The sequence below is a fragment of the Malania oleifera genome, chromosome 12, assembly GCF_029873635.1.
Source record: "Malania oleifera isolate guangnan ecotype guangnan chromosome 12, ASM2987363v1, whole genome shotgun sequence".
NCBI lineage: Eukaryota > Viridiplantae > Streptophyta > Magnoliopsida > Santalales > Ximeniaceae > Malania > Malania oleifera.
Window position 1 is genome coordinate 77,199,433 of NC_080428.1, and position 25,093 is coordinate 77,224,525.

At 34.8% G+C, this 25,093-nt stretch overlaps 1 protein-coding gene across 1 annotated transcript; it reads right to left on the reverse strand.

Moving 5' to 3' along the window:
* Nucleotides 1-1,548: 1,548 nt before the first annotated feature.
* LOC131145011 (phosphatidylinositol 3-kinase, root isoform) lies at nucleotides 1,549-23,142 on the reverse strand. The gene is made up of 18 exons (XM_058094034.1): nucleotides 22,826-23,142; nucleotides 21,973-22,069; nucleotides 21,407-21,503; nucleotides 20,338-20,496; nucleotides 19,992-20,201; nucleotides 16,644-16,822; nucleotides 15,613-15,760; nucleotides 14,911-15,006; nucleotides 13,584-13,719; nucleotides 13,343-13,461; nucleotides 12,570-12,764; nucleotides 12,218-12,388; nucleotides 11,900-12,037; nucleotides 3,660-3,814; nucleotides 2,915-3,058; nucleotides 2,581-2,728; nucleotides 2,309-2,490; nucleotides 1,549-2,092 (listed from the first exon to the last, which is right to left on the reverse strand). The coding sequence occupies exons 1-17, from the start codon at nucleotides 22,935-22,937 to the stop codon at nucleotides 2,353-2,355; spliced, it is 2,442 nt and encodes an 813-aa protein (XP_057950017.1). The 5' UTR covers nucleotides 22,938-23,142; the 3' UTR covers nucleotides 1,549-2,092; nucleotides 2,309-2,352.
* Between the last annotated feature and the right edge of the window lie 1,951 nt (nucleotides 23,143-25,093).

Genomic DNA, 25,093 nt, shown 5'->3' on the forward strand with positions numbered 1-25,093 from the left:
AATAATGATTGTTATTTTATTCTAATGAATATCTATTTGTTGAACCAAACAAGCTATAAGTATATTACTAATAATGATTGTTATTCCATCTTTATTTTTGTAAGAGAAAAAATTAGGTCTTTCAGAAGCACCCGCGTGGTCATGAAAGCAGACTTGCACTCGTTTCTTGAATGTAAGATCCGAAAATGTTGTGGTTTAGCTTTTGGGATTGGGGATTGAGAACAGATCAATTTCAGTCTTCTTCAAGAGTTGGTGCTTGCCTTTTCGCTTTACAAAAAGTACTAGTTCATTATATATATATATATATATATATATATATATATATATATGTCTAATCCTAATTGAGGGAGATGCTAAATTGGTGATTGATGAAATTAGAAACAGCCATTTGAAAGGAGTTTGGAAAATTCAGCCAATTATTTTAGACATTTTGATGCCCTAGCAGCTTGGGCAGCAGAGTGAGAGAGATGTTCAAGAGGAAATCCAGCTTTCCCCTCAGTTTTTTGGGCTACAAATTGAGGTAGTGCTTCAATGTGAGATTTTCAGGATATCTTGAAAGATCATAAATTTAAGCGCAAAAAATATTCATCTTTACTGAGATTGGAAAAAAGACAAAGACCTCTCCTAAAATTTTAAAAATCCCAAAGATCTCCCTTATATTTCAAAAGTGCTACAAATCTCCTCTAAAATTTGGTAAAAAGAGTCTCCCCTAAAAAAAATTGTCTTTTAATAAAATATGTCTTTTTAAAAAATATCAAGGGAAGTCTTTCGAATTTTTGAAACTTTAGGAAAGGTTTCTGAAATTTTTGAAACCTCGGGGGAAGTCGGTGTCTTTTACCCTAGATTTTTAAATTTATATTAGATTTGGATAAGATATAAGATAAAAAAATATATTAAAATTTGTTTAAATTCACCTTAATTCAAATTATCATTTTATCTTCAACATTCTCGTGTTTTTTGATATTTGTCTTGTATTAATCCCTTGCAAAAGAAAAGATGACAATTTTTTCTCTAATTTATATAATATATTGTTAAATTTAGGGTATTAAAAACTCATAATTTCATCTTGTAAAGAGCGGTGGACTCCCAAAGTTGAAATACGGTTTTTTATATAATCAAAATCTCTCTGAAAGAAATGAGGTTGTGGCGCAGAATAACTACGGGAAAGGAAGTTTTTTCAATGGGAAGAATAGAAGTTTTGGTAATTGATATTTTAAGACAAACGAACAAGCAAAAGTACATTTTATTTATATAAATTCTTTGCTGTTCCTAAAATACCATTCTTTAAAAAAAAAATTTAAAGAAAACAAATTTAAATTGATGAATAAATTAATAAACTAATTTTCTTTGAAAAAAATAAAAGCACCCCATAACCCAAATTTAGACTTCTTGCCAACTAGTTATCTTCATACAATGATTATTTTGTCAACTAAATCGAACACAACAACCATTCTTTTTTTTCCGCCTTCATTAAAGGCTCAACCTCAACTAGCAAGAAATTATCCATCTCTTATTCATACCCCTTTAACCAAGTAGGAGAAAATAACATAAAATAACAAATGATAAATTTATACAAATTAACATAAAAATTTTTCACAATGTCGATGTCGGAAATAAAATTTTCCACAATATTTACAGTCATATACATCTTCAATTCCTCAAGCCCCTGGTTCATCCTCGGATACCAGCCCGGGATAAATTACTTCCACAGATTTAATCAATGATAAAGAAAATTAAAAATAAAAATAAAGGGTATACGTGCAATGGCGCACCCTTCTCCATCTAGGGCACAAGGAGTCTTATCATTGGCACCAAATGAGTTAAGATAAAGGACATATGCAGAACAGGCCTTGGGGATTCATTTGGGATGGTTGAGTATGATGTCCAACAGGAGGATAGTGGACTGACCATCCACCCATACAACCACTGGTTTCTTCAAATTCAATCAAGCGAGATGGTGAAGAAAAATGCACAAGGAAACGACCACTGACTTTTCTGATTAATGTTGAATCCATTTGCCAACAAGATGCTTGTTGTGAGATTCAAGTACTCTTAATTCACACCCACCAAGATCCAAAGAGCTGCTGGAGAGCTGTCAAATCAGTAAAGTCAATTTCAGGAGCAATCAGGAAAATGTGGCATGTCCAAGTCTAACTTGGCTCTATATGTGTTTTCAGAGATTTAAAACGTTTCTATAATTTAGATTGCATGCTGAAAATTTGGTCTGGCCCATGTCCAACAAATCAGTTTGGTTAAGTAAAGCCAATAACAATAAGCAAGCAGCCAAAGAAATAACCGGATCTTCTACCTGGTTATTTTTTCAGTCATAGATGACTCCTTTCATCTCTAAGATCAGCGCCAATATTGGGCCCAGCGATGAATAGTCTCAACCATTTGAGGAAACAATGCACTGACACTCTCATTAATAAGATCTTGGAAAAAATGTATGCAGGCCTCATCGTCCAAGTCCAACCGAAATTTCTCTTGAAGCTGTTAGGCATTAGCAGAAACTTACTCATGCCAAGAAATATGAACCATATTTTTCAGGGACGATAGGGCAGGAATAAAAAGGGAAGTCACCTTAAGAATGCCCTTTTCAGGATCAGAAGCTATGTCAGGAATGTTGGAACCCGCCATCAGATGGAACAAATTTAAAATTAGATTACTAGACTTTCGGAGGATATTGTATGCTTCACAACAATAGGATTTGAACCTGGTATAATATTGGCTGCAGCAAAAAAAGTATCAATGTGAAAATTCACTATCAGGTAAAAGAATTTTGCATCACCACAAGTTTACCAGTGCACCATGGTAACAACATAAATCAGAAACCTGATCAAATTGCATCCCCCCTGACATGTCATAAAGGTAAAACACCAAGTCCAATGAATTTAACTGTTTCTTCTAACTATACCTTTCTGCTCCACCCATAGCTTCAACCATTTCTTTGCAAAGCTTCATTGGAGGTGGAAATGGCTTAGGATCTCGGCCTAGAATAAAACCGAAATCAACATGGAAAAGCCGACCATCATCCCTCAGGAGAAGGTTGTCTAGGTGCCTACAGACCAGTTAAATTAATGCATTCAGCGTCACTTCAGTAGGACATGCAGAACTAACTTAGGAGTTAGGATTAACATACTTGCATGAAGATGTAAAATGAGAAATCAGAATATAAAAAATGATATTCTATAAAGCAAATAATCAGGTCAGGAAAAAGAAAAACATACCTAAAGGCAGATTAACAGTGGATTGTAATACAGTGACACTAAAATCCTAGAATCTAGACCCCATGCTACCTTCAAATAGTTGAGAAAAAACAGTTAAACCATACAGAGAGGATAGAAATTGTCCACGTAAAATTGGTTAAAAAGGATGACTCTATGTTTTATGAAATAATTCAGTACTATAACCTTTTGTATTGGGGTGCTTTTTCCAACAACTAGATAGTAGTGCATCTTGTACGTGTAAGACTTGAATGACAACATAACTATCCACATGCAAGTAATTGAGGCCACATAAAACCAGTGAGGACTTGCTTTCCCCCATTGACCAAGAAAAGTGTGATTTGACTTGGCCTTGCACTGGTTCCAAAGTGCATTAAGATTCATCTTTAAATTCATGAAAATTTGAATGTAAATAACTAAGCTTAAAATAATCACCTATCTCCAATGCCCAGTATATAGGTGATAACAGAGTAGCCTGCACAACTTTTTATAAATGTTTCCAGACAGGTAGCTGTAATGCCAAATGGCCCGTCTTCGTCAGGATGAAACTTCTGCAGATAGCTTACAATACTGCGATGCTCTGAGAGTATCTGAATATAAAAAGGAATGCTCTTAATCAGCAATTATGAGATGGCATGCATTAGACAATACAGATAACGAAGATTGAAAACCAAAATCGCATAAGTAGCAGCATAGGAAGAATGCCGTACATAGCATGCAAATATTTTATATTCCAGTTTGCAAGGAATTCACCCCAGTATTACTAAATGTTTTACCTATGGGCCTGACTGGTCACCCAGCCACTGTTCTGGCGGCCAAATAAATTCAAAAATGCCTGATGCAGGACCAAAGTCCTTATGACCAAAGGGATAAAACCCTACTTCAAAATGAACTCAATTCCCAAAATCTGATTATTCAATTATGACTGAAAATAGTTAAATAGGCTAATTCCTTCACCATAAAGAATCCTTTTCAATCCTAAGATACTTTCTTAAAATAAAAATAAATAATTTAATTAAAATTTATTTTTCTTAAATGAAACATAATCAATGTGGCAAAACAACCTCCCTCTAAGTCGAGCCTGAGGTACACCCATGGACTGGGTAAGAGGAAAGAACAAACAAGCTTACTTCCACTGTTGGTTTTTGGATGACATTTAGATGGAAGAGACAATAAGGAAGCAGTTGGGTGCATTGTCTTTTTAGATTATCCACGGTTCCTAATGAACCAATTACAGATTTTCTCCTTTTAGAGGGGGGCTTTGCCTTCTTGGGACTTCCACACCTAACAAAAGTCCTAAAGAAAGAGAGGTTGAAGAACGAACTTCTTTGCTGAGTGTTGGACTCTTTTGTCGACCAACTTATCTGCTGTGTGTTTTGAGTCTTTTGTTCCTCAAACTAGGGGAGAATAAGGTTCCTTTTAAGCTCCGGGATTTAATTTGGACCCTAATTATTAATAAAATTAACAAGAATGACTTGTTACAGGTAAAGAGGCCCATAAGGCCCTCAACATAGATATATGTATGTTGCAACATGAGCTCAATGAGACTACTGCACATCTTCATCTTCATTGCTGGCTGACAAGACAGCTTTTGAATGCTTTTTTCTCCTGTTTAGGTGAAGCATGGGTGGCTTCACAAAATTTCTCCTTCTCTGCTGTGGGATAAAAGTTAACTTTTTAACTTCTTTCTGGGCACATTCATTTGGAATTCAGGAGGGATGTTGCTGTAAAGAAATTGGAGGGCAGCGATGTTGTGATTAGCTGATTTGTGAAGGATGGTTATCCTACATCTACTGTACTTCTGTTAATATTCTAATGGATTTTTGTTATCTTAAAAAAAAAAAAAACTAGGGATTGGGATGTAGGACGGTGCAATGCATTCAGCCCCACTTTAAAAGAGTTTGACCTTGAACAAGATGACAATCCAGTGGCGCAGATGGAATTCCAAAGCAAAGAATAACTGAAAGGGTCTGTGTGGCTGTTGATGATTGTTTTAGTCACTTAGCAATATTAGTATGTTAGTCTTATGTTAATAGAAGGGGAGCTTAGGCACAATGGTAAGGTTGTCACCAGGTGACTTGGAGGTCACGGGTTCGAAAAGTGGAAACAGACTCTTGCAAAAATGTAAGGTAAGGCCGGGAACTATAGACCCATTGTGGTCTGCCCCTTCCCCGAACCCCACATACACGGAAGCTTTATGCACTGAACTGCCCTTTTTTAGTCTTATGTTGATAAGTGAGAGTAAGGGTATTTTGGTCATTGATATGTACTTGATACAACAACAAACAAAAAGAAGCCTTAAGTCCCACTAGGTAAGGTCGGCTACATGAATCCTTTTTTGCCAATTCACCCAATCAAGAGCATTTTCCTCTATTAGATTAAGGGCTGTTAATTACTTCCTTACTACCTCATTCCAAGTTATTTTAGGTCTATCCCTACCCCTTTTCACGCCAAATACAATAACTCACTCCTCCTCACAGGTGCTCTACTAAGGCTGCGTTTCAAAGCCACCCCTCCTTTATCTTGTTTCAACCAATGCAATGCCTAAATTATTGCATATATGCTCATTTCTTACTTTATCTTCTAATATTAAACCACTCATCCATCTTAACATTCGCATCTCAACAACTTTTATTTTTTGTATATGTTGTTTCTTAGTTGCCCAACAATTTGAACCATAAAGCATAGCTGGCCTTATAGCCATCTTATAAAACTTTCCTTTTAATTTTAAGGGTATTCTACGATCACACAACACACGTAAAGCACTCTTCCATTTTACCCAACTTGTTTTAATTTTATATACTACATCTTCTTCAATTTCCTTTTCAGCTTGCAAAATAGATCCAAAATATCTAAATCTATCCATGCTATTAATCTCTTAATTATCAAGTTTAATCTTCTCTTTGTTGCTTCTCCTTACATTACTAAAATTACATTTCATATATTCTATCTTATTCCTACTTATCCTAAAACCTTTAGACTCTAATGTGGCTCTCCAAAGTTCTAGCTTAGATTCCACTCCGCTCCTAGTATCATTAATCAACACGATATCAATTGCAAACAACATACACCAAGTGATCTCATTTTGGAAATTACTAGCTAGTTCATTAATTACTAAAATAAAAAAATAAGGACTCAAAGTAAAACCTTGATGTACACCTATTGGGAACATAAACTCTCTAAATTCTCCTCCTACAATCATAATGCTAGTCACTACTCAATACATATCCTTAATGACCTCCGTAGATCTACTGCAAATTCCCTTCTTTTCTAAAACTCACCAAAGAACTTCCCTACATACTCTATCATAAGCTTTCTCTAGGCCAATAAAAACCATATGCAAGTCCCTTTTCTTTTTCCTATACTTTTCTGAAATCTTCGTTTCTAATCTTATTCTATGTTCAATTACTCTTTCCCATAATTACATCGTATAACTCATAGTCTTAATTACTTGATAGCTATTACAGTTTTGAATATCACCTTTGTTTATGTACAAAGGTACTAATGTACTTTTCCTCCATTCTTCTAACATTTTCCTAATTTGTATAATAATGTTGAATAGATTAGTTAACCAAATAATTCCTTTACGCCCTAAACATCTCCAAACTTCAATTGGCATTTTATCTGGTCCTATAGATTTCCCACTTTTCATTTTTTTAATGTCATCTTAACTTCAAAGGCTCTAATTTTAAGTATAAATCTCCTTTTTTTAATCTTCTCCTCATTTGTCACTTCCAAGTTCAATCTTTCATTTTGGTTTTCATTAAACAACTTTTCAAAATATCTCCACCACCTCTTTTTTATGTCTTCTTCTCTAATTAAGACTATGATTCTTGTCCTTCATACATTTTAGTTTTTACATCACCTAAATCGTTGCATTTTCTTTCTCTAACTCTAACAAGTTCATAAATGTCTTTTTCTCCTTTTTTGTACCTAGTTTAGTATATAAATTATCATAAACTCCATGTTTAGCTTTGCTAAGTCTTTTTTTGCATTTTTTCTCGCTTCTTTATATTTTTCAAGATTTTCTATATTTTTATAATTTCACCATATTTTATACCAATTTATTTTTGTCTTAACAGCTTTTTGGACTTCTTGATCCCCACATGCTACCCGAGTATCTTCCTTTAGACTCACCTAAAACCTCTTTTGCTATCCTTATGATAGAATTTATCATTTTATGTCAAACAGTATTTGCATCAACCTTATCCCCTATTGTCCAAACAGTATTTGCCATTGATATGTACTTGATATATACTATAAATAAAGGGAGAGACCTATCATTGTGATTGGGTCTACCATTTTACCCAATTATTATTATTATTTAGTGTGTTAGTCTTTTAGTATTATTATCAAGTGTGTCAATATGTTACTTAGTGAAAGTCAGTAAGGGTATTATGGTCATTAAAATGTATTTGATCTGTATTATAAATAGAGAGGGAGACATATCTTCAAGTTAGGTCATTCATTTAATCAAAATCAAAACAACACTCTCTCAACGATATCTTCCACAGATCTCCAGCTAGTGGCATAAAGAATCGACTACCATAGGCCATCAGCAATCCGTCTTCCATCCAGAACTGGCACGCTTTGCCCTCTTCCGTCAGCTTTATAAGGTTCCATGCCACTGGATCATTGGCAATGTTTTCCTTGATGCGCTCCCGCATCGCAATGGACCAGTGGTAAGTATACAAATCATCAAGTGTGCTACCATTTGCGAGGCCTCCAACTTGGCCTTCCTGTTCAGTGCATCTACAACTTGGTTCATCCTTCTTGCCTTGAGCTCGAATGAGAAATCAAATTCTGCCAAGAATTCCTGCCAACAGCCTTGCTTGGGGAATTACTTCGACTGCGTAAAAAAGTGACTGACAACCAAGTTATCTATTTTCACCACAAATCTCAAACCAAGCAGGTAATGTTGCCACGCACGAAGAAAATGGGTCACCACTAGAATCTCCTTCTCTTGAGTTGTGTACCCTCATTCAACTTCACTAAACTCAAGACTCTCATACACAACAAGATGACGCTCCTATAACAAAACTCCTCCAAAGGCGTAGTCCAATACATTTGTTTGTACCTAAAGAGTTTCACGATGTCCAAAAAGCAAGGACCGGATCTCCCATTATGGCGTCTTCCAAGTTTTCAAAGGCTCCCTGGCACTTCTCTATCCAATTTCCACCCCTAAACCTTCTTCAATAGTTCAGTCAAATAAACATTCTTCTTGAATATCCCTCCATGAAATTTTTGTAGTAATTAGCAAGAATAAGAAGGGAACACAAATCCTCCACCGACATTAGGATCTTCCAATCCTTAATGGCTCTTACCTTCTCCATATCATCTTGATATGACCTTGTTCACTCACATTACCAAGAAATTTTATGCTCCATCGAGCAAAAGAGCACTTCTCTTTATTCACATACAGACTATTCTCCTTCAACCTATCGAACACCTTCCAAAAGAGCACTTCTCTTTCTTCACATACAGACCCCTATATGATCTAGGTATACCACGACAAAATTGTCAAGGTACTCATGAAATACCTAATTTATCAAGGTACAAAATGTCGCAAGCGCATTTGCCAACCCAAATGGCATCACCAAGAACTTATCTACCCTATACCATGTCACACAAGTCATCTTCGGTACATATCCATCTACTATCCCCACCTAATAGTAGTCTGACCTCAAGTCAAGTTTAGTAAAGTACTTTGCATGACTCAATTAATTAAACAAATCAACAATCAACGGAATAGGATGCTTGTTGCAAATTGTCACCTTGTTAAGCACGCGATAGTCTACACACATCAGCATGCTCCCATCGTGTTTCCTCTGAAATAGCACCAGTGCTTCGAACGGTTCTTTGGAAGGACATACATATCTCGCTTTCAAAAATTCACCAAGTTGTTCTCTTAGCTCTGCTAGCTCTAGAGGTGTCATCTGATATGGCCTCTTAGCAAGTGGATTCACTTCAGGGAACAACTCAATCTCATGCTCCACACCCCATCGTAAAGGCAAGTTGTGAGATAGCTTCTCCGACATCATTAGTTTGTACTTAACCAACACAACTTGGATGGTCATAGACACCAGCTCTTGGCCTACTTCTTCATCTACCATTGGCGTGGATAGATACATCTATTCACCCCTCACTAATCCCTTCTTGAGTTGCATGGCAAAAATGAGCTTCACGTCATCACCTTTCTTTGCAATGATTTACACCATGCAAGGGTGGTCTCCCATCAAACAAAGAAAAGCAGCAAAAGGCATTGGCACTGCCTTAGTCTCCCTCAAGAATTTCATTCCCAAAATGACTTGGAAGTCATCTAGCAGCACCGCTGTGAAATTCGCATGTCCTGCCCACTGCCCCAGTTTCACAATGACTTGCTTGACTACTCCTAGAGTAAGCTGAGCTACGGAGTTAACCGCTTTCATGCGTCTTGAATCCTTCTTCAAGGATAAGTTGAGTCTCTTAGCTTCTAACTATAAAATAAAGTTATGGGTAGCCCCTGTATTAACCATATCATGAGTGCTCTTTCCATTGATCCTTAAGTAACAAACATCAACCCTTTCGCTTGTGTAACTTTCGGTTTTTTTGTCTACCTCTCCCATGCGTTTACTAGTCACATTAGACCCATCCTTAAGGTATTCTCCTCGTCGTCGTCATCCTCTAATGCCCCCTCTGCAATAAAAGCTTGCAAGGCATTGAGTGATGACTTGTACAAGCATTCAACAACTCTGTAAAGGCCTCTATATAAGAAGCAAGACATCTTACCCTTACCATTGGGTGTGTTGTTGAATGATTGAGATGATGAAGTTTCCTTTGAAGTTGACGTCTTACTGTCAACTCCCCTTCTTTTGGATTTGCTCTCCTTGAAAGACTTCCCGTCGTTTCCACCCATGCCACTCTCTTTGGACGCTGCGAAATTCTTTCTAGCTTAGCCAGTCAAGCATTCTACAATAACTTGTGCAATAGACAAGCCTAAAACTCTTAGTCTATGAAGTTCTATCCTTGCCCATGAATTCAACTCTTCTAAAAAATAGAACAACTTGTTTTTTCCAACATGTCTCGGATATCCAACATGAAAGCAGAAAATTGTTTGATGTATTCCCTGATTGACCCATTGTGCTTGAGGTCTCTTAGTTCTAGTATGACATTTATAGCTCAAAAAAGAATTGGGCCTTGAGTTCTCTCTTCAAGTTCACCCAAAAATCAATAACAGAGCATCCATTCTCAATCTCATAGTACTTAGTATGCCACCACTATTTAGCACCACCAAGTACATGGTTGCAGTGTTCACTTTCACCTATTCCGAGTTCGTCCTCATTGCATGAAAGTACTACTCCATATCAAACAAGAAATTTTCCAACTCCTTGGCATCATGAGCACCCCCCCAAATGTCCTGGGTTCTAACACCTTGGTTTTGCTAAACTGTGGAGTGTTAGTTTCCCATAGCAAAAACCATCAAGTTCACCTTTGCAGTCAAATCAGCTATATGAGCTTGCAAAGTCTCTACTGTATGGTGGAGGTCCTCTCACAATTCCACCATAGAACCTTTTTTATGCTTTTGTGATCTCTCTAATTCATTAACATGTTCAACAAGTCCGGCCATCTCTATGGCCACATTGTTGGTTGTTTCAGCCTATGCTTCTAGCACCTCATTTCTTTCAATATTGGTTGGCATGATCTCTTACCAACACTTCACAATCCCACAACAAAGGGAATTGAATTCATGCAACAATTAGCTAAGCTCTGATACCAACTGTCACAAGCCAAGTATTTCACACCTTTGCAAAGGGTCGTGCGGCACTAATTAAAGCAATCTTGCTTAACTAGGCAGCCAAAAGTTTACCACGGTTTACAGAACACGTTAGCAGCAAGCAGTTCATGAGAGTATGGCAAGCACATGGTAAACATCAAAGCAACGTAAATCATTAAAGCAACACCTCCAAACCATTAACAACGTGTTTAACCTTCTTACCTCCCTTGCTAAACACATGTTGTTAATAGAGGTGTTACTTTAATGCATTACGTTGCTTCAATGTTTAATGCATTTCGTATCACCTGTTTTTGGAATCAATAAACAGGTGATATTTTGCCCAAAAGAGCAGTGTATATGTGAGTTGGTGGTTCATGTGTAAAAAATATGGGGAAGACTCCAAATCATTTGTCACTGCCTGTCCAGTAGCCTGGGATATTTGATGCTTCTGCTTCAGCTCTGTTATACGAAAAGAGTGAAGTGTTTGGCCCTCTTTGCATATAAAGAGAGAAACAAAATACCCTCTAAAGGAAAGGAAGTTTCCACACAGAGATTAAAAATATGGCTGTCCATACTGAGTTGAGGAAATTGTACACCAAATGTATTTTCTTCTTTTTTAATGAAAAAATTTTACTTTGTTCAGTTCTTTTTAGGATTTACATCTTGTACTTGGGTCACACCCACTTGCCGCCCAGATTTTGAATATGGTTGCTTTTGTTCTTTAAAAAAAAAAAAAAACAAAACAAAACAAAACAAAACAAAATGCAGTAATTTAATCATTTCATACGTATGAATTCATCAAATATAATGATAAAAAAAAATGCTGCTATACAAGTCATTTGTCAATAGGACCACTGCAACTAGTAACTGCAAGAACTGACCAAACCTCCAATCAGAAAGTATCTTATAAAGTATATCACACCTGTGCTAAAGAACTGGACGGTATGAACTCCAACATTCCTTCATCTTGCCCTGTCGCTAGAACTCTATACGGAGTCAAATGCAGATCAAGGTTCTCCAACTTAAGCAATCGGTCCATGAGAGATACCATTTGAACAACCTACAAGACAACAAATTATTATATCAATGGGTACAACTTCCCCCACATCCCCAACCCCCATGTACGTGCACAGATGTGCATGGCTGTCGGAGAGAGGGGAGCAGTACATTAATTTTATGAAAATTTTATTTACAGATCAGACTTAGATTCATTGACAGAACAGAAAATATTTAACACTACCAATTGATCTTGCCGAATATCATCACCCTTCTTAAATATTATCTTACAACTTCCACCGGTTGTTGTTCGAAAAGTAAGGCGCAAAGGATGCAGCGCACTTTTAAAAATTGATGACTCTGATGGCACAATCCCAGCTATAAGGACACTAGGTGCCAGTGGTGATAGTATTGGCTGAACATGTAACAGAGCAATAACTTGAAATTAGGTATATCTATAAACAACACAAAAATCTAAGAAGCATTCAGGATTTTAACCAGATTTTGAACATATTCAACAAAAATATGTCAAACAAAACTCAGAAGCTTGGTGATATCGCGATTAATAGATAATGAACTTCAAATCAAAGAAATACCTCCTCAAAATATGTAAGCTCACTAAGAAGACCAGAAAGAAGCTGTCTAAGCTTTTCAATTTTCTTCTGGGTTCCCCCACGGACGTTTCTTACATCTCTCATTATGGAACACAACTGAGCAGTCAGTTCAGTCTGACGCACCAAACTTTGCCACAACTTAGGTCCATCTTCCTCTCCACTCACTCCAGGTGCAAGCTGTTAGAAAGTAAATACAATTGGTGAACTGGGAGACAAATATTCATTCAAATATTTTCTCCTACCTTCTTATATTTCAAGATGCCTGAAATGGTCAGAATGTCAAACTCTATTCAAATAGCACCATGACTGCAGTTCAAAATGCCAAATTGTATTCATCTACAGAAGCGAATGTCCCATGGGACCATATATAAGATGCAGTCTTTTATCTTTATACAATAAAAATCCGCTGTTGGAACCTCCTTATATACACCACAATCCTAAATTATTGTTGTTGTTGTTGTTGTTGTTGTTGTCATTGTTGTGTGTGCGAACGACATTGCATGCATATTCCACAGTATGCAATCACTTATAGTTGTTCTCCTGGAATAGCTCCTTTTGATATTTAGGAAAAAATTGCATTGCTTGAATCGCAAAAACTCTATATTTTACCAAAGGCAATACTTCCTCATAAGTTGCACTCTCATTAATGCATATGAGAAGCATATTCTTTTCATTACATATTCCTACTGCATACTCACCGTCATAAGCAAAATAGACTACTCAAACTGAGGTGATTAGGAATAAGAATGTTGCACCTTCATATTTTCTTCCAGGAGCTCATAGGTATAATAAAAACGCTTTGCATATGCAGGGTCATGAAGTTCCACAGCAACATACCATCGAAGAAAGCTGGCCAACTCGATATTGTGTATTGCTGTCAAAGATTCTAAGGGTAATTCAGATGACAACAACAAATGAAGCTGCAAGATATTGCAATATTTCAACATGTGTGTGTTTGTGTGTGTATTTGTGTGATGAGAAGAATGATGGATGTACAGCGTTGCACTAGGAAATGAGAAAGACGAGATTTATCAGAGCGCTCAAACCGAAGAGCTTGAACCAGTTGAAGTAAGTAACACTGGAGCTCTTCATCATCAGCTCTTTCAAGAACACTCACAGCATATGCACGAACCTGTTAAGGACTACAGTTATACAAAATATGGAAAGTGTAAAACTCCTACCAAAAAAAAGGAAAATGAAAGACAAGTTGCGAGAGGATGCAGTGCAGGGATACTAACAAAGATCAGCAACATACAGAACCTATTTTACCAACCATAAAAAATATTAAACGAAAAAAAAAAAAAACAAAAACAAAGAAATAAAACAAAGAGAACAGGAAAAAGAAAACACTAGAGAAACATAAGAAAATAATAAGGAAGAAGACACTTGACCAAAAAGACCTATAAAGCATTAAAGCTGTAGTACTGATTGTACTTGGAAAATCTCAAAATCCCATTCCAGATTCTTCAAAATATGAGGCCATTGGGAAGAGGCTCTCAAGGAGACTATTTTATAGATCATTCGTGCTTTCGTCTCCAACAACTCTTATGCATTTGTCTCCAAGAACTGCCAGTGCCTCTATTAACAATTTAACCCACTGAATCACAATTGAAAATCCACAACCTTTTCTTTCCTAATTTATAATTTCTCTTGGTCTATGGATATTGCACTTAGAGGTGTCAAAGTGCTCCTGCATCCACTATCCTATCTTCAAATTTCAACTTTAATAGACATGATTCTGAGATGAACGATTTCCATGTTGGGCAATTTGCAGTACATATCAATGTTTTAAAATGCAAAGGTGTAACCCTTGAGAGGCTAGGCATAAACCTTAAGGTGTTGAGAGGCAAATCTCTTGAGAATTTTATTTTTTAGATAAAAATATGTAAATGTAAATAAGTTAAATAAAGAAAAGATTAGAAAATTACAAACAAAATGTTTTAAAAATCAAATATAATTTGTAAACTATTTGTTTGCCTAACTTGAATTCAGATCATACCAAGGGATGGATATAACAATATAAAGTTCAAATTATTTTCAAGATCTAAGATGCAGCTCTCAATTATTTTGGAAATGTTGATGTTCAAAAGTTTTAGAAATCAACTCATATTACGACATTCCTTTCAAATAAACATGTAACTAATTCTAGCCAAATTGAGATTCAACACCCAAAATGCATAAGCCTCGAACTAAAAAGGCACAAAAACTTCAGGTGTGCAATGCATGGTATTTGTGGTTTGGTTGGCACATGCAAATGCACATATGAATTCACATGTGTACGCAATGTACATAGAGTAGTTTATGTTATATATAAACAACTCACCTCTTCACTCTCAAAAACAGGAGAAAGAAGCTCCAAAGCATCACACACATCAATCATTTCCCACTTACCCATCAGTTCTAATGCCTGCTTTGCTTCCTGCATATTACACCAACACTCTCCATTCAGAAATAAATCATATTTTGGCTAGAAGCAAAAGAATTAAAATGTAACTACTAATTCGCAACATGCACTTCCATAGCATGCATTACCATTTTTTCAAATCAAAGATACAAGAAGCCAATCATCAGATGAATATACTAATAAAATTATAGGCACCGTGAAACCAATACAACTATCAAAACAAAAAGCACAAGATTATTTTTTTCAACAAGTAAGATGCTAGTAATTGTGTCTTCCATTGTATCTTATCTTCGCATCTTCGAAGTTGCAATAAATACTATAGTTTTCATCCCTCTTAAATCAAGGAATCCAATTTCCATGCTTTTGAGAGTTTCTGTTCCCTTGTAAAATGCAGCATATTCCAATAATGAACTTCTAGATCTAAGGGCATATTTAGAGGTACACAAAAGAGGACCCTAGTAAACTAATCATTAAAAAACAAGTGAAAAGGCAGATGCCAGGACAACCTCATCATAATTCTTTTTTAAGAAAAAATGCATTCGCATATTTAAACAATTAAGAACACCTTAACATTCTTTAAAAAAAAAATGATGGAGAAGGAGAAGAAGAAGATATCCTGACCTGAAGATCGCTCCATTCAACACATCGGAGAAACTTTGTGAGAGCTCTCTTCTCAGACATCAATGAGAAACGGAATTTCCACAAGAGCTGCCTCTCATCCCCATTCAATGTCCTAGTTGGGGGATATTTTAGTATTCTTTGTATTGACCTTAAAAACAAAAAATATGCCAAGTGAGGTAGTGAGACCAACTATATCCTACATAAAATAATGGTAAATCCAACCATTATATTTAAAAACATTCACATGATAACATTCTGTTATGATTTGATTAAGAATTTTGCATAGTATCATGCTCGGATAAGATAATACCCAAATATGATGACTGTTGACCATCTTGAGACCAGGACATCATGATATCACACAGCTAGAATTTCCAGTAGTGAAAATTATTTCTTCCCAATCAACAATTGTCCAACCCAGTCTGACTGACTGACTCGTTTAAATTTAAAAACTTTAAAATGTATTTAAAATATTGCTATAAATATTTGCAATAAAAATAATGTATGGGTGGGAGCAAGTCATTCAACTAGATTAGGCAAATCCAATCCTGTTCAACTGTCAGGCCTTGAGACAACTTTTCCAACTTCAAAAGGATTACAAATCCTTAAAAAAAATGGATTCAAAAAACTGTGTGTTATTCATTCCTTAGAGGTCAATCCCAAAATCCACCTATCAGTCAAATAATTTATTTTTTCAAAAAACAAAAAAAATATTAAAGAACCGCAGATTACTTTTTTAAGATATTGTAAATGATAAAAATTTTCAAAAGCATATTAATCTGGTTTCTCTGATAAGAACACAACCCTAACAATTTTCTGATTAATAATTTCAGCATTTTGGGGAAGGAGCTTCCAACTCCACCCTAAAAAGGGTTACAACTTGCAATTCTTCTGTCAAATGTGAGTAAACATTTGGAATCCATGTTAATGGGGGGAAAATTGGAAAAAATAATAGCCAATAAACTTCAATTTTTATGAGCAAAAGCTCAACATCTTATTTTTAATCTTCAATGACTTGATTTCAAGCTTACTTTCTTTCGTTAGAGCTCGGTTTAAGATCCTTGTCAATGATACCACGAGCTAAACTCCTTGCCAACTTAAGTTGCTTATGCTCAGAGGGATTTATCTTTCCCACTTCTGGGTCCCACACAATAACAAGTTCATTTGTTGAAGCGATAGGAGATGGCAAAAAAAAGTTTGCTCCTGACTCCTGCACATCAAGCAAAGAAATAACTACTACATAGCACATTTAATTTGGTACAGCAAAAATGACATCATCAATTTATTTTCTTTTTGATATGCTTACAAAGTATTGTAAAAGTAAAAAAAATTTTAAAAAATCATTTTCCAGTCAAGTATCACAAGAAATAAGAGCAAGTGCACCTCATGATATTTATGTAAGCAATTGTTCTTTTCTTTGGTTGCAAGGGAGACCATAGCAAGAGATTAGGGTCATTCAAACCCAGGACCTTGGAGACTACCAAAGGCTTGTAGACAACTTTTTTCTGCAGAGCAAAATCCGAAACAAGAAGACTACAAAAGTATGGATTCAGGGCTCTGACCCAGAAAGTTGGGCAGAAAAAAATAGGAGCATTCATGTTATGTAATATCCATAGACAGTTGCCACCCTGTCCACCAAGTAAAAATGTTACTCATCTTTTGTTAGTGGGTAAAGATTAAAATTTAAGTCAATGAGAGCATGTTTCAATCTCACTCATCTGAGCTCAATCCAATTTAAACTCCATCTAACTCATTTCCCCATTTATAGGATCCTGATGGTGCACAAATTTACTGTATATGCAGAATCTATATACAACACGTGCACGTGGTCAGCATGCTGTCTGACAAAAGCATATTTGTGAACAAAAATTCTGGGGAAAGACAAGGAAAAATGGTCAACTATTTCAAATTTGAGTATATTTTCTAGAGTTCTGATTGTTTTTATTATTTTAAAAAATATTTTTCCCCGCCACTTGAAGGCTTGAAAAAGGTCAATTCTAGTCTAGGTAATATTTTATGCCAAGTTTGCACAAGATGCTATGGCCAACCAATAAACTTGCTCCTAAGACAAGAGAACAAGAAAGTCAAGGTCTGAGCCTTCGAATATCACCACATCTGAGAAATAAATACGTTCTTTTATGATTCACGAGTACATTGTGTAAGGGACAAATGACATTCCTCAACTAAAGCATAAAATATTCTGTTATTTTTCTTTTTTCTGCAAACAATTTCTTTCTCCTTTCTCCTTTTTGACCTCAAGAGATTGATTTTGATGATAACAAAACTTAGTTTTTGACTTTTTATTTATTAATGGGATTTGACATGTGCAAGATTTATTGAATGATCAATGTATCTAGTAAGAAAGTTATTACTTAAGTAGTTTTCATGTGTTCTCATCTTTTCTCTCATGAACTGTACGCCCTTAGTTTTTCCCTGTACAAAACATACAAGCGATCTCATGTACGCATGTTATTTAGTAGAATTTCGCTTAGATTTTCAAACATGAATTTCCTGCATGTGTTTCTAAAGTTATCTGTCTATCAATCTAGCATTCAAGTCTTAATTTAAGTATTTTTTATAATAAGTACTTATTTTTTAAGACGTTCCAAACAGGGGTTAAATGTATATATGTGAAATGGTTGTGTCCATCTTTGATGAGAGCTATATCTTTTTATCTTTGGAAAATAGCCAAATCAATATGCTTTTTAGATTCAAATAAATAGTATGTTAGAGTATCTTGGAATCTTTATTGCAATATGTCTCTTGCATGTTCTCAAATGGATTGAAATTTAGCATTCAATGTATATCTATGTGACATGGCTGTATCCAACATTGAATGAAGTTCAAAAGAGATCTAGCCTTTGTCTTTATAAAATAGTCAAATCAATATGCTTATTCAGATTCAAATAAATAATATATTGGAGCATCTTGGAATCTTTAATGCAATAAGTCTCTACTCTCTAGCATGTTCTCAAGTTGATGGAACTTGGAAAGTTTCCTAGACTACCTCTAGGCCTGTTCAGTTGTAGAAAAAAAACAATTTTCATTTTCCATTTTCAGATTTCTAAAGAATGACAAAATGTAACCTTATTTTCCAATTTTCCAACATTTCTGTAGGAAAGCTAGAAAACTATAAAAAGATGATTTGATACAATTTTTGTTGGGTTATTTTCAACTTCATTTAGTACTTTGTTCAAAGATCTTTTAGGCCTTTAATAAATACAAATCTTGCATATCTCCTCAACTTCAAAAACGTATATGAATAATTGCCTCAGAGTTCCATACTTCCACTAACAAAAGATAGTTGAATGTTGATTTTATAGCGAATGTTTGACGTCTTGCTAGGAATATGCTGGAATATTCCTTTGACGTTTAATTGGTTGCTATATATATCATAGGTAAAGGACTGAGCAGTAATTTTGTGTAGGATCTTTCCTATTTGGTTCAACAGGTTAATGCAAGCAAGAAAATCTAGTTTGAAACATCTTGATTTGCATAAAAGGGATTTAATCTGGAGATTTGCTTAAAGGAAATATAGCTCCAAAAGAAGACTTTTTTAGACAGGGATCTAAGACCATGGAACCATATCTTTGGAGCAATTAAATATGGTTAAAGTCTCTACTTTTTAAAAGACCTTAACAGCTAGCCACCACTCCAATATAAATGAGAAAAAACTTCAAACATATAAAAGAATTAAAGCAAAAAAAAAAAAAATTTTTTAAAAACTAAGCAATGCATTGTTTTGAATGTGAAACATGCCAAGCATGTGCCATGAAACATCTCCTACATACAAAAGATCTGAAACATTTTTGTCTTCTGTCTCACTCTCCACATTCTTGTGATAACTTTGAAATTTTGAGTTGGGGCCTAAATTCTTTGTGTTTATTCTTCCTGACATTTGAGAGTTATAGGAAGGAAGTTAACTTTTCTGTTTGTGTGGGTCGACAACCCAAGGTGGTTGTGATTTTGCAAGGGTTGAGAATCCATGGTGTATGTACTGCGTGCAGCACCTGTAATTGGTTGTCCAAATACACTCAAGACGAGCTCTTGGAGAGTGTGCATAAGCCTAACTGTGGCTGAACTGACATCTTGAGTTTGTCATCCTCTCTTTTACCTCCTTACTTTACCTTGTTATTTCTCAACTTTAACTTCCTTCTGTACTTTGAATTTAGACTTCACTTCAGTAAGACTTTTATACACCCAATTCAAACAGCCAGCCCCCACCTTCTAAAAAAGAGGGGACACCTACCAAGCTAACACTTCTTTTCTGGATTTTTTAGGGGAGACAATAGTTTAAAAATAAAAACGTAAAATCACTGAAACCCAAGTAAGACATTGAAAAAATAAATACAACATTTTTGAAGACATCAAAAACATACCTGAAAAACTACTCGATGCTCAAAACCACAGAAATCAACAACCAGGTATAAATGAGAACTTCCACTTCTACAGCTTTCGTGTTCTTTAATTTTCTCCATGGCTTTAAATGCGAGGCGGTCCAGCCAATCAACACGTTGAATCTGACCCCTCTCATACTTATTTACAAGCTTTTCCAAGCGCTCCAACTCCCCACGCTCAGGCCTAGGAACCTATAAAAATTTAAGCCACGGTTAGCAAATGCACAAAATATAATCATTTCAAAACAATAAGAAGGTAAGCATTTGAAGCAGCAGACTACAAAGACCATCAAGAAAAAGAGTGGGTTTGAGGGAGGGGATCAGAAACCTTTCCAGGGGTGGTTGTAGGAAATGATCCATCCGCTTCTTTTCCTAGCCAAAGCCTAAACTTTTGCTTCCCTGTTTTGAGTTGTTTCTTGTTGTTAAATAGAAGAATCGTGGCCCCACCAATCAACCCCTCGTCTTTGCCACATGAAACATCTCGAACCTGAATTTCCAAGAACTCAAGTCAAAAACCCATTTACCGGGAATATAAAATAAAGTATTGTTAAATTACCACTTGATCTAAAAGCTTATGTTGTTAGGTGGTGGGCTATCAAGCCACCCAACACTCCCCCTCACACGCAACCCCATCTTTTACGTTAGAAGGAAAAATAATCGAACTGGAATGGGTGCACAAACATAAACAAAACAAATTGCACCATAACAGACATATCAATAGAAAAGACATATCAATAGCAAAGACATAGAATATGACTTCAACTTAGAACTTTCTGGAAAGAAAGGTTTGATACCATGTCAAGTCACCACTTTGTCCAGATTACTCAAGATGCTATCTTTTGGGGGCTAACAATGTATACCAAGATAACAAACAAGTATGTCAATAAGCCTGGTCGAGTACTCATCCAACCACACATTCTACAAGAAAAATGGCTCTAATTCATTCCACAAGATGACTGTTTAGTATTTTAAGAAATAAGTAATTCAAGGTTGAGCACTGATTGGGGAATAATAGTTTTAAAGTAAGCTAATCATGTAACCAACAGAACTATTAGCTCACAAAAATACTACTAAAAAGGTTTGTTTACTCGTTCAATGAACATTGAAGTACCTTACATGCAAGGTAAGACTTCAAAAACATTTGCATACACATCAGAATAGATAAAAATACAACTTAATTATACATTTAAAAAATTCCCCAACAACTTCGAGGCATATTCATTTTTTTTTTTTTTTTGGAGAAGAGGAAGAAAAGTAATGGAACAGGTGTGCGTTCTTGGGGGTGGATTCCTATGAGTGACTCCCCTAAATGCATGCTGCACAATTCCCAGGAAAATGCAATTATCAAAGTAATATCCAAAAAAACAAAAGCATGAAGATTAAAATGTCAGACATACTGTTAATGCTAACTGTGATTGAGCAGTTAAGTCTCTATATTTTGTACTCAGCGTGATAAGCTCATTCCAGCAATATGACTGCCCTGCAGATTCCAACCTGGATAAACAATTTTAAACAGTAAGTCTGTGTCCTATATCATGCCCGCTTGAGCTGATCTAAATGTGGTATTAGAAATCACACAAAAATGAAGTCAGAAAAATGAGAATAATGAGAAAATGATATATCTTCTTTTATGGAATTTGAGAATCATATAAATTTCATATCTTATATAGGAACTTTCTAAAGCAGGGAGGCAAAATTTAAAGGTTTGGAAAGCAAAATTAAGTGTGGAATCATAAACAGGACTGGAAACAAGTTAAAGATCTTGAATACGTACAAAAAGGAATGTGGGCAAATGCCATTGAGATTCTCATAAAACAAAGAAAATGGAACCATCTACGTTGTGTATGCATCTCATGGACATGATTAGAAATTCAATCAGGGGCTCAAAGTCAGCAAGGACCTGAATACATGCCAGAGACTAGAGAGAGAGAGAGAGAGAGAGAGAGAGAATAAGTAGGTACACCTTGTTCTCATGGGAAGCCCAAATGGAGCACCATCAATATACAACGCACACTCAACATATAGCTCTGGCCTTCTCTCCTCCGTGGTAGAATCAATTTCTGCATAAGAATTAAACAAAATGTTATTTTAAAGAAAAAAAAAGGGTACAATTTGTGCAATAACATATACAATATTGTATAAAAATTGACCTATAGTTGTTCAACAATCACCAAGGAAAACTATATGTATTAAGCAGTCATTACCACAAATACCACACCTACACCCCCTCGACTGGCCCCATTGGCATATCCAATGCCCATACAGTAAGGTAGGGTTTCTTCGGACAAATTGTTAAATTCATGCATAAAATTTCTTGAACTAAAGTTATGGCTTGTTAGGCGAAGTGGGATTAGACAAGTTGCTTGAGGGAAGCGGACTGAAAAAAAGCAGCCATTTGAGGAAAATAAACGAATGCACATTTACGCCTGAAAAACAGGGCCAAATTTAGAAAATTCAGTCTATATACTTCTAACGAAAAACTGAATTTAGACGGCATACTTGGGCGATTTCGTAAGCTTTCTTCAAGTTTAACTAAACAAACAAACAAAAAAATAAATTGCTGAGTTTCGCTAAATTTTTTGCTTGATTCAACTGTTATAGAAACCTCAAGGGGATTTATTTTCATAAGCTGTCAACGAATGCAATCAGCACCCATCAATTTTCCAACTAGATTTCCTTCATCTCATGTTTCAAGAGCTTTTTAGGTTTCAGAACGAACCGCCAGTCCTCCTTGACAGTCAGCCAAGTCCAGACAGCAAATCAAGCGGCTCAAAACCCTTAAACGAAATTCGAATAAGAAATTCTCACGACCCTACCTGAACTAGGTGACTTAGCTGGAGGCAAGCTTCCTTCGAGCCTCTCGACTCGAAAAGTTACGGGGAGATTAATGTCGCAGGACAAGAAGAATCGAAACTCGTTCCCACTCATGTCTTTGGCGTTCAGAAGCTTTGAGTTCGCATGCGTAGGGCTTCGAAGGATTATCAGATTCTCGCGGAAAGAGACAGATAGCTGGGAGTTATCGAATTCATGGTGAGAGACAGAAACAGAGAGAGAAAGAGAAGAATTCTGCGAGGGAAAGGGAAACAGGGAAGTAGAAAAATCCACCGAGGACCCGCAAAATCCAACGAGCAAAATGACGACGTTTTTTCCGGTGAAAAATGAGAAATGTAGCGGAGACTTTAAAATTTATAAAATTAAAATTAAAAATAATCTGTTTAGTTAATATTTTAAAATTTTAAATTAATTTAAATTTTGAGTAGATGAGTATTTTGTGCTCGAATTAAATAAAAAATAAAAATAATATTAGAACAATAAAAATAGGAGAGTATAAATTAAAAATATTAAAATAATATAAAATTTGTTATAATAATTTATCTGAATTAAGATATTTTTTAAAATTCATTTTCTAATGATACAAGAAAAACAAGATTGTCCATCAAAATTGAAAATACTAACCTTGAATAAATCTTAAATTTTGAGTTATATTGAATTTAGATAAGATGTAATATAAAATTATAATGAAATTTTTTAAGTTTGAGAAATTTTATAAATATTTTTATTTATAATTATATTTTAAATTTGCACAGTTATTTATTTCAATTTTAGTAACAAATATATTGTAAATACCTCATTTTATCTGGGCTTATATAACACAAAAATTAGGTAAAAATACACTAATACACTAAATGAGAAAATACAAGAAAAAAATGCAGGAAAATTAAATTTTTACATTGAAAGAATAAAATAAAATAAACATATAAAAAATTAAAATAAAAAATGTGGGTCGGATTCTCCATGCTTGCATCTACACACACGCATGATAGAATTTCAGTTAAGAAATCATAATTAAAATTTAATTGGTTACTTAAGTTTGATTGGACAATTTAAATTGATTAATCAATAAATTAGTTTTAAGTCATTATTCGTAAACAAATTCTATAAAGAGAAGATTTCAAAAAGGTAAAAGGATACAAACACACGGAGTCGGAAACTGAGATCTAGAGAGTGTAAAGAAAAGAATTATGTGTTGAAAATTTTGAGAATGAATTGTGAGGATCAGAAATAAGAGTTAGAAAGTTCGATGTTCAAATGAGCGAAGCTGAAAGGTTAAAAGAAATGTGGGTTCGAATAATAAAAAGAATTGTAGAGTGAAAATTTCAAAATAGGTTAGTAGTTAATTTTGCACGATTTTCTTTTAAATTTTTTTAGAAGACGTTGGGTTTCAAATTTTATAGTTAGTGTTTTAATAAAAATAATAATTTCTTTCCTCAAAATATATATCAAATAATATTCAAGTATTTGACTCTAATTTAGAATGCTCAGACTCATATCTGGATCTAATAATCTAGATTTGAACCATGTTCTACCATGTGGCGAGTGGCATCATGCTGACATCACCTTATCGCATAAATTTTAAAATATATATAAATAAATTTTAAAAGTGCCACGTGGCTGACACGTGGCCAACCATCTTTTCCCAACCAGCCATTGACCCAGTTCAAATTGATTTGACCAGTTTTGACTTTTCCAAACTACTAGTTCATTTATTTAATTTAAACATTAATTTTTAGTCGATTTTTTATTTTTAAAAATATTTAAAAATTAAATAAATGAAAATTATTTGAGTTATTTTGGCTCGAATAACAAACAAATGGGAAAATAAAAATATCAAAAATGAAATAAAATGTCTATAAAAATCTCAAAATATTATAGAAAAAAATGTTGGAAAATTTTTAAAAAAATATGAGAATATTTTGAAGACTCTTTTTTTATCAAAATTGATAAATTTGTTTAATTATTTTTTGTATATATTATATTTTTGTATGCATACGTCTCAATGATTAAACAAAAGGTAAAAAGGTTTATCAGACCTCATCTATATTAAATTTTAAAGGGATTTATCATATAAGATCCCCTCATTTGAAGTTCTAATTTGACATTCATAAATTGCACCTTATTTTATATTTTTTTAATTTTAAATATTTATTTTTTAAGGAGTTAATTAAATACCATTAGATTCAATTTATGGATAATTCATAATTAATTAGGTATCGCTTGTAAAACGGGTGTACAGGGGGTGCTAG

Bases quoted from the DNA above. Each gene is read 5' to 3' on its own strand.
- LOC131145011 (XM_058094034.1), bottom strand. From the start codon at position 22,937: ATGAGTGGGAACGAGTTTCGATTCTTCTTGTCCTGCGACATTAATCTC. The intron at 22,070-22,825 runs GTAGGGTCGTGA...ATTCTTATGCAG, and splicing joins AGCTAAGTCACCTAGTTCAG to AAATTGATTCTACCACGGAG. The intron at 15,007-15,612 runs GTCAGGATATCT...TGTAATATGCAG, and splicing joins TTGAATGGAGCGATCTTCAG to GAAGCAAAGCAGGCATTAGA.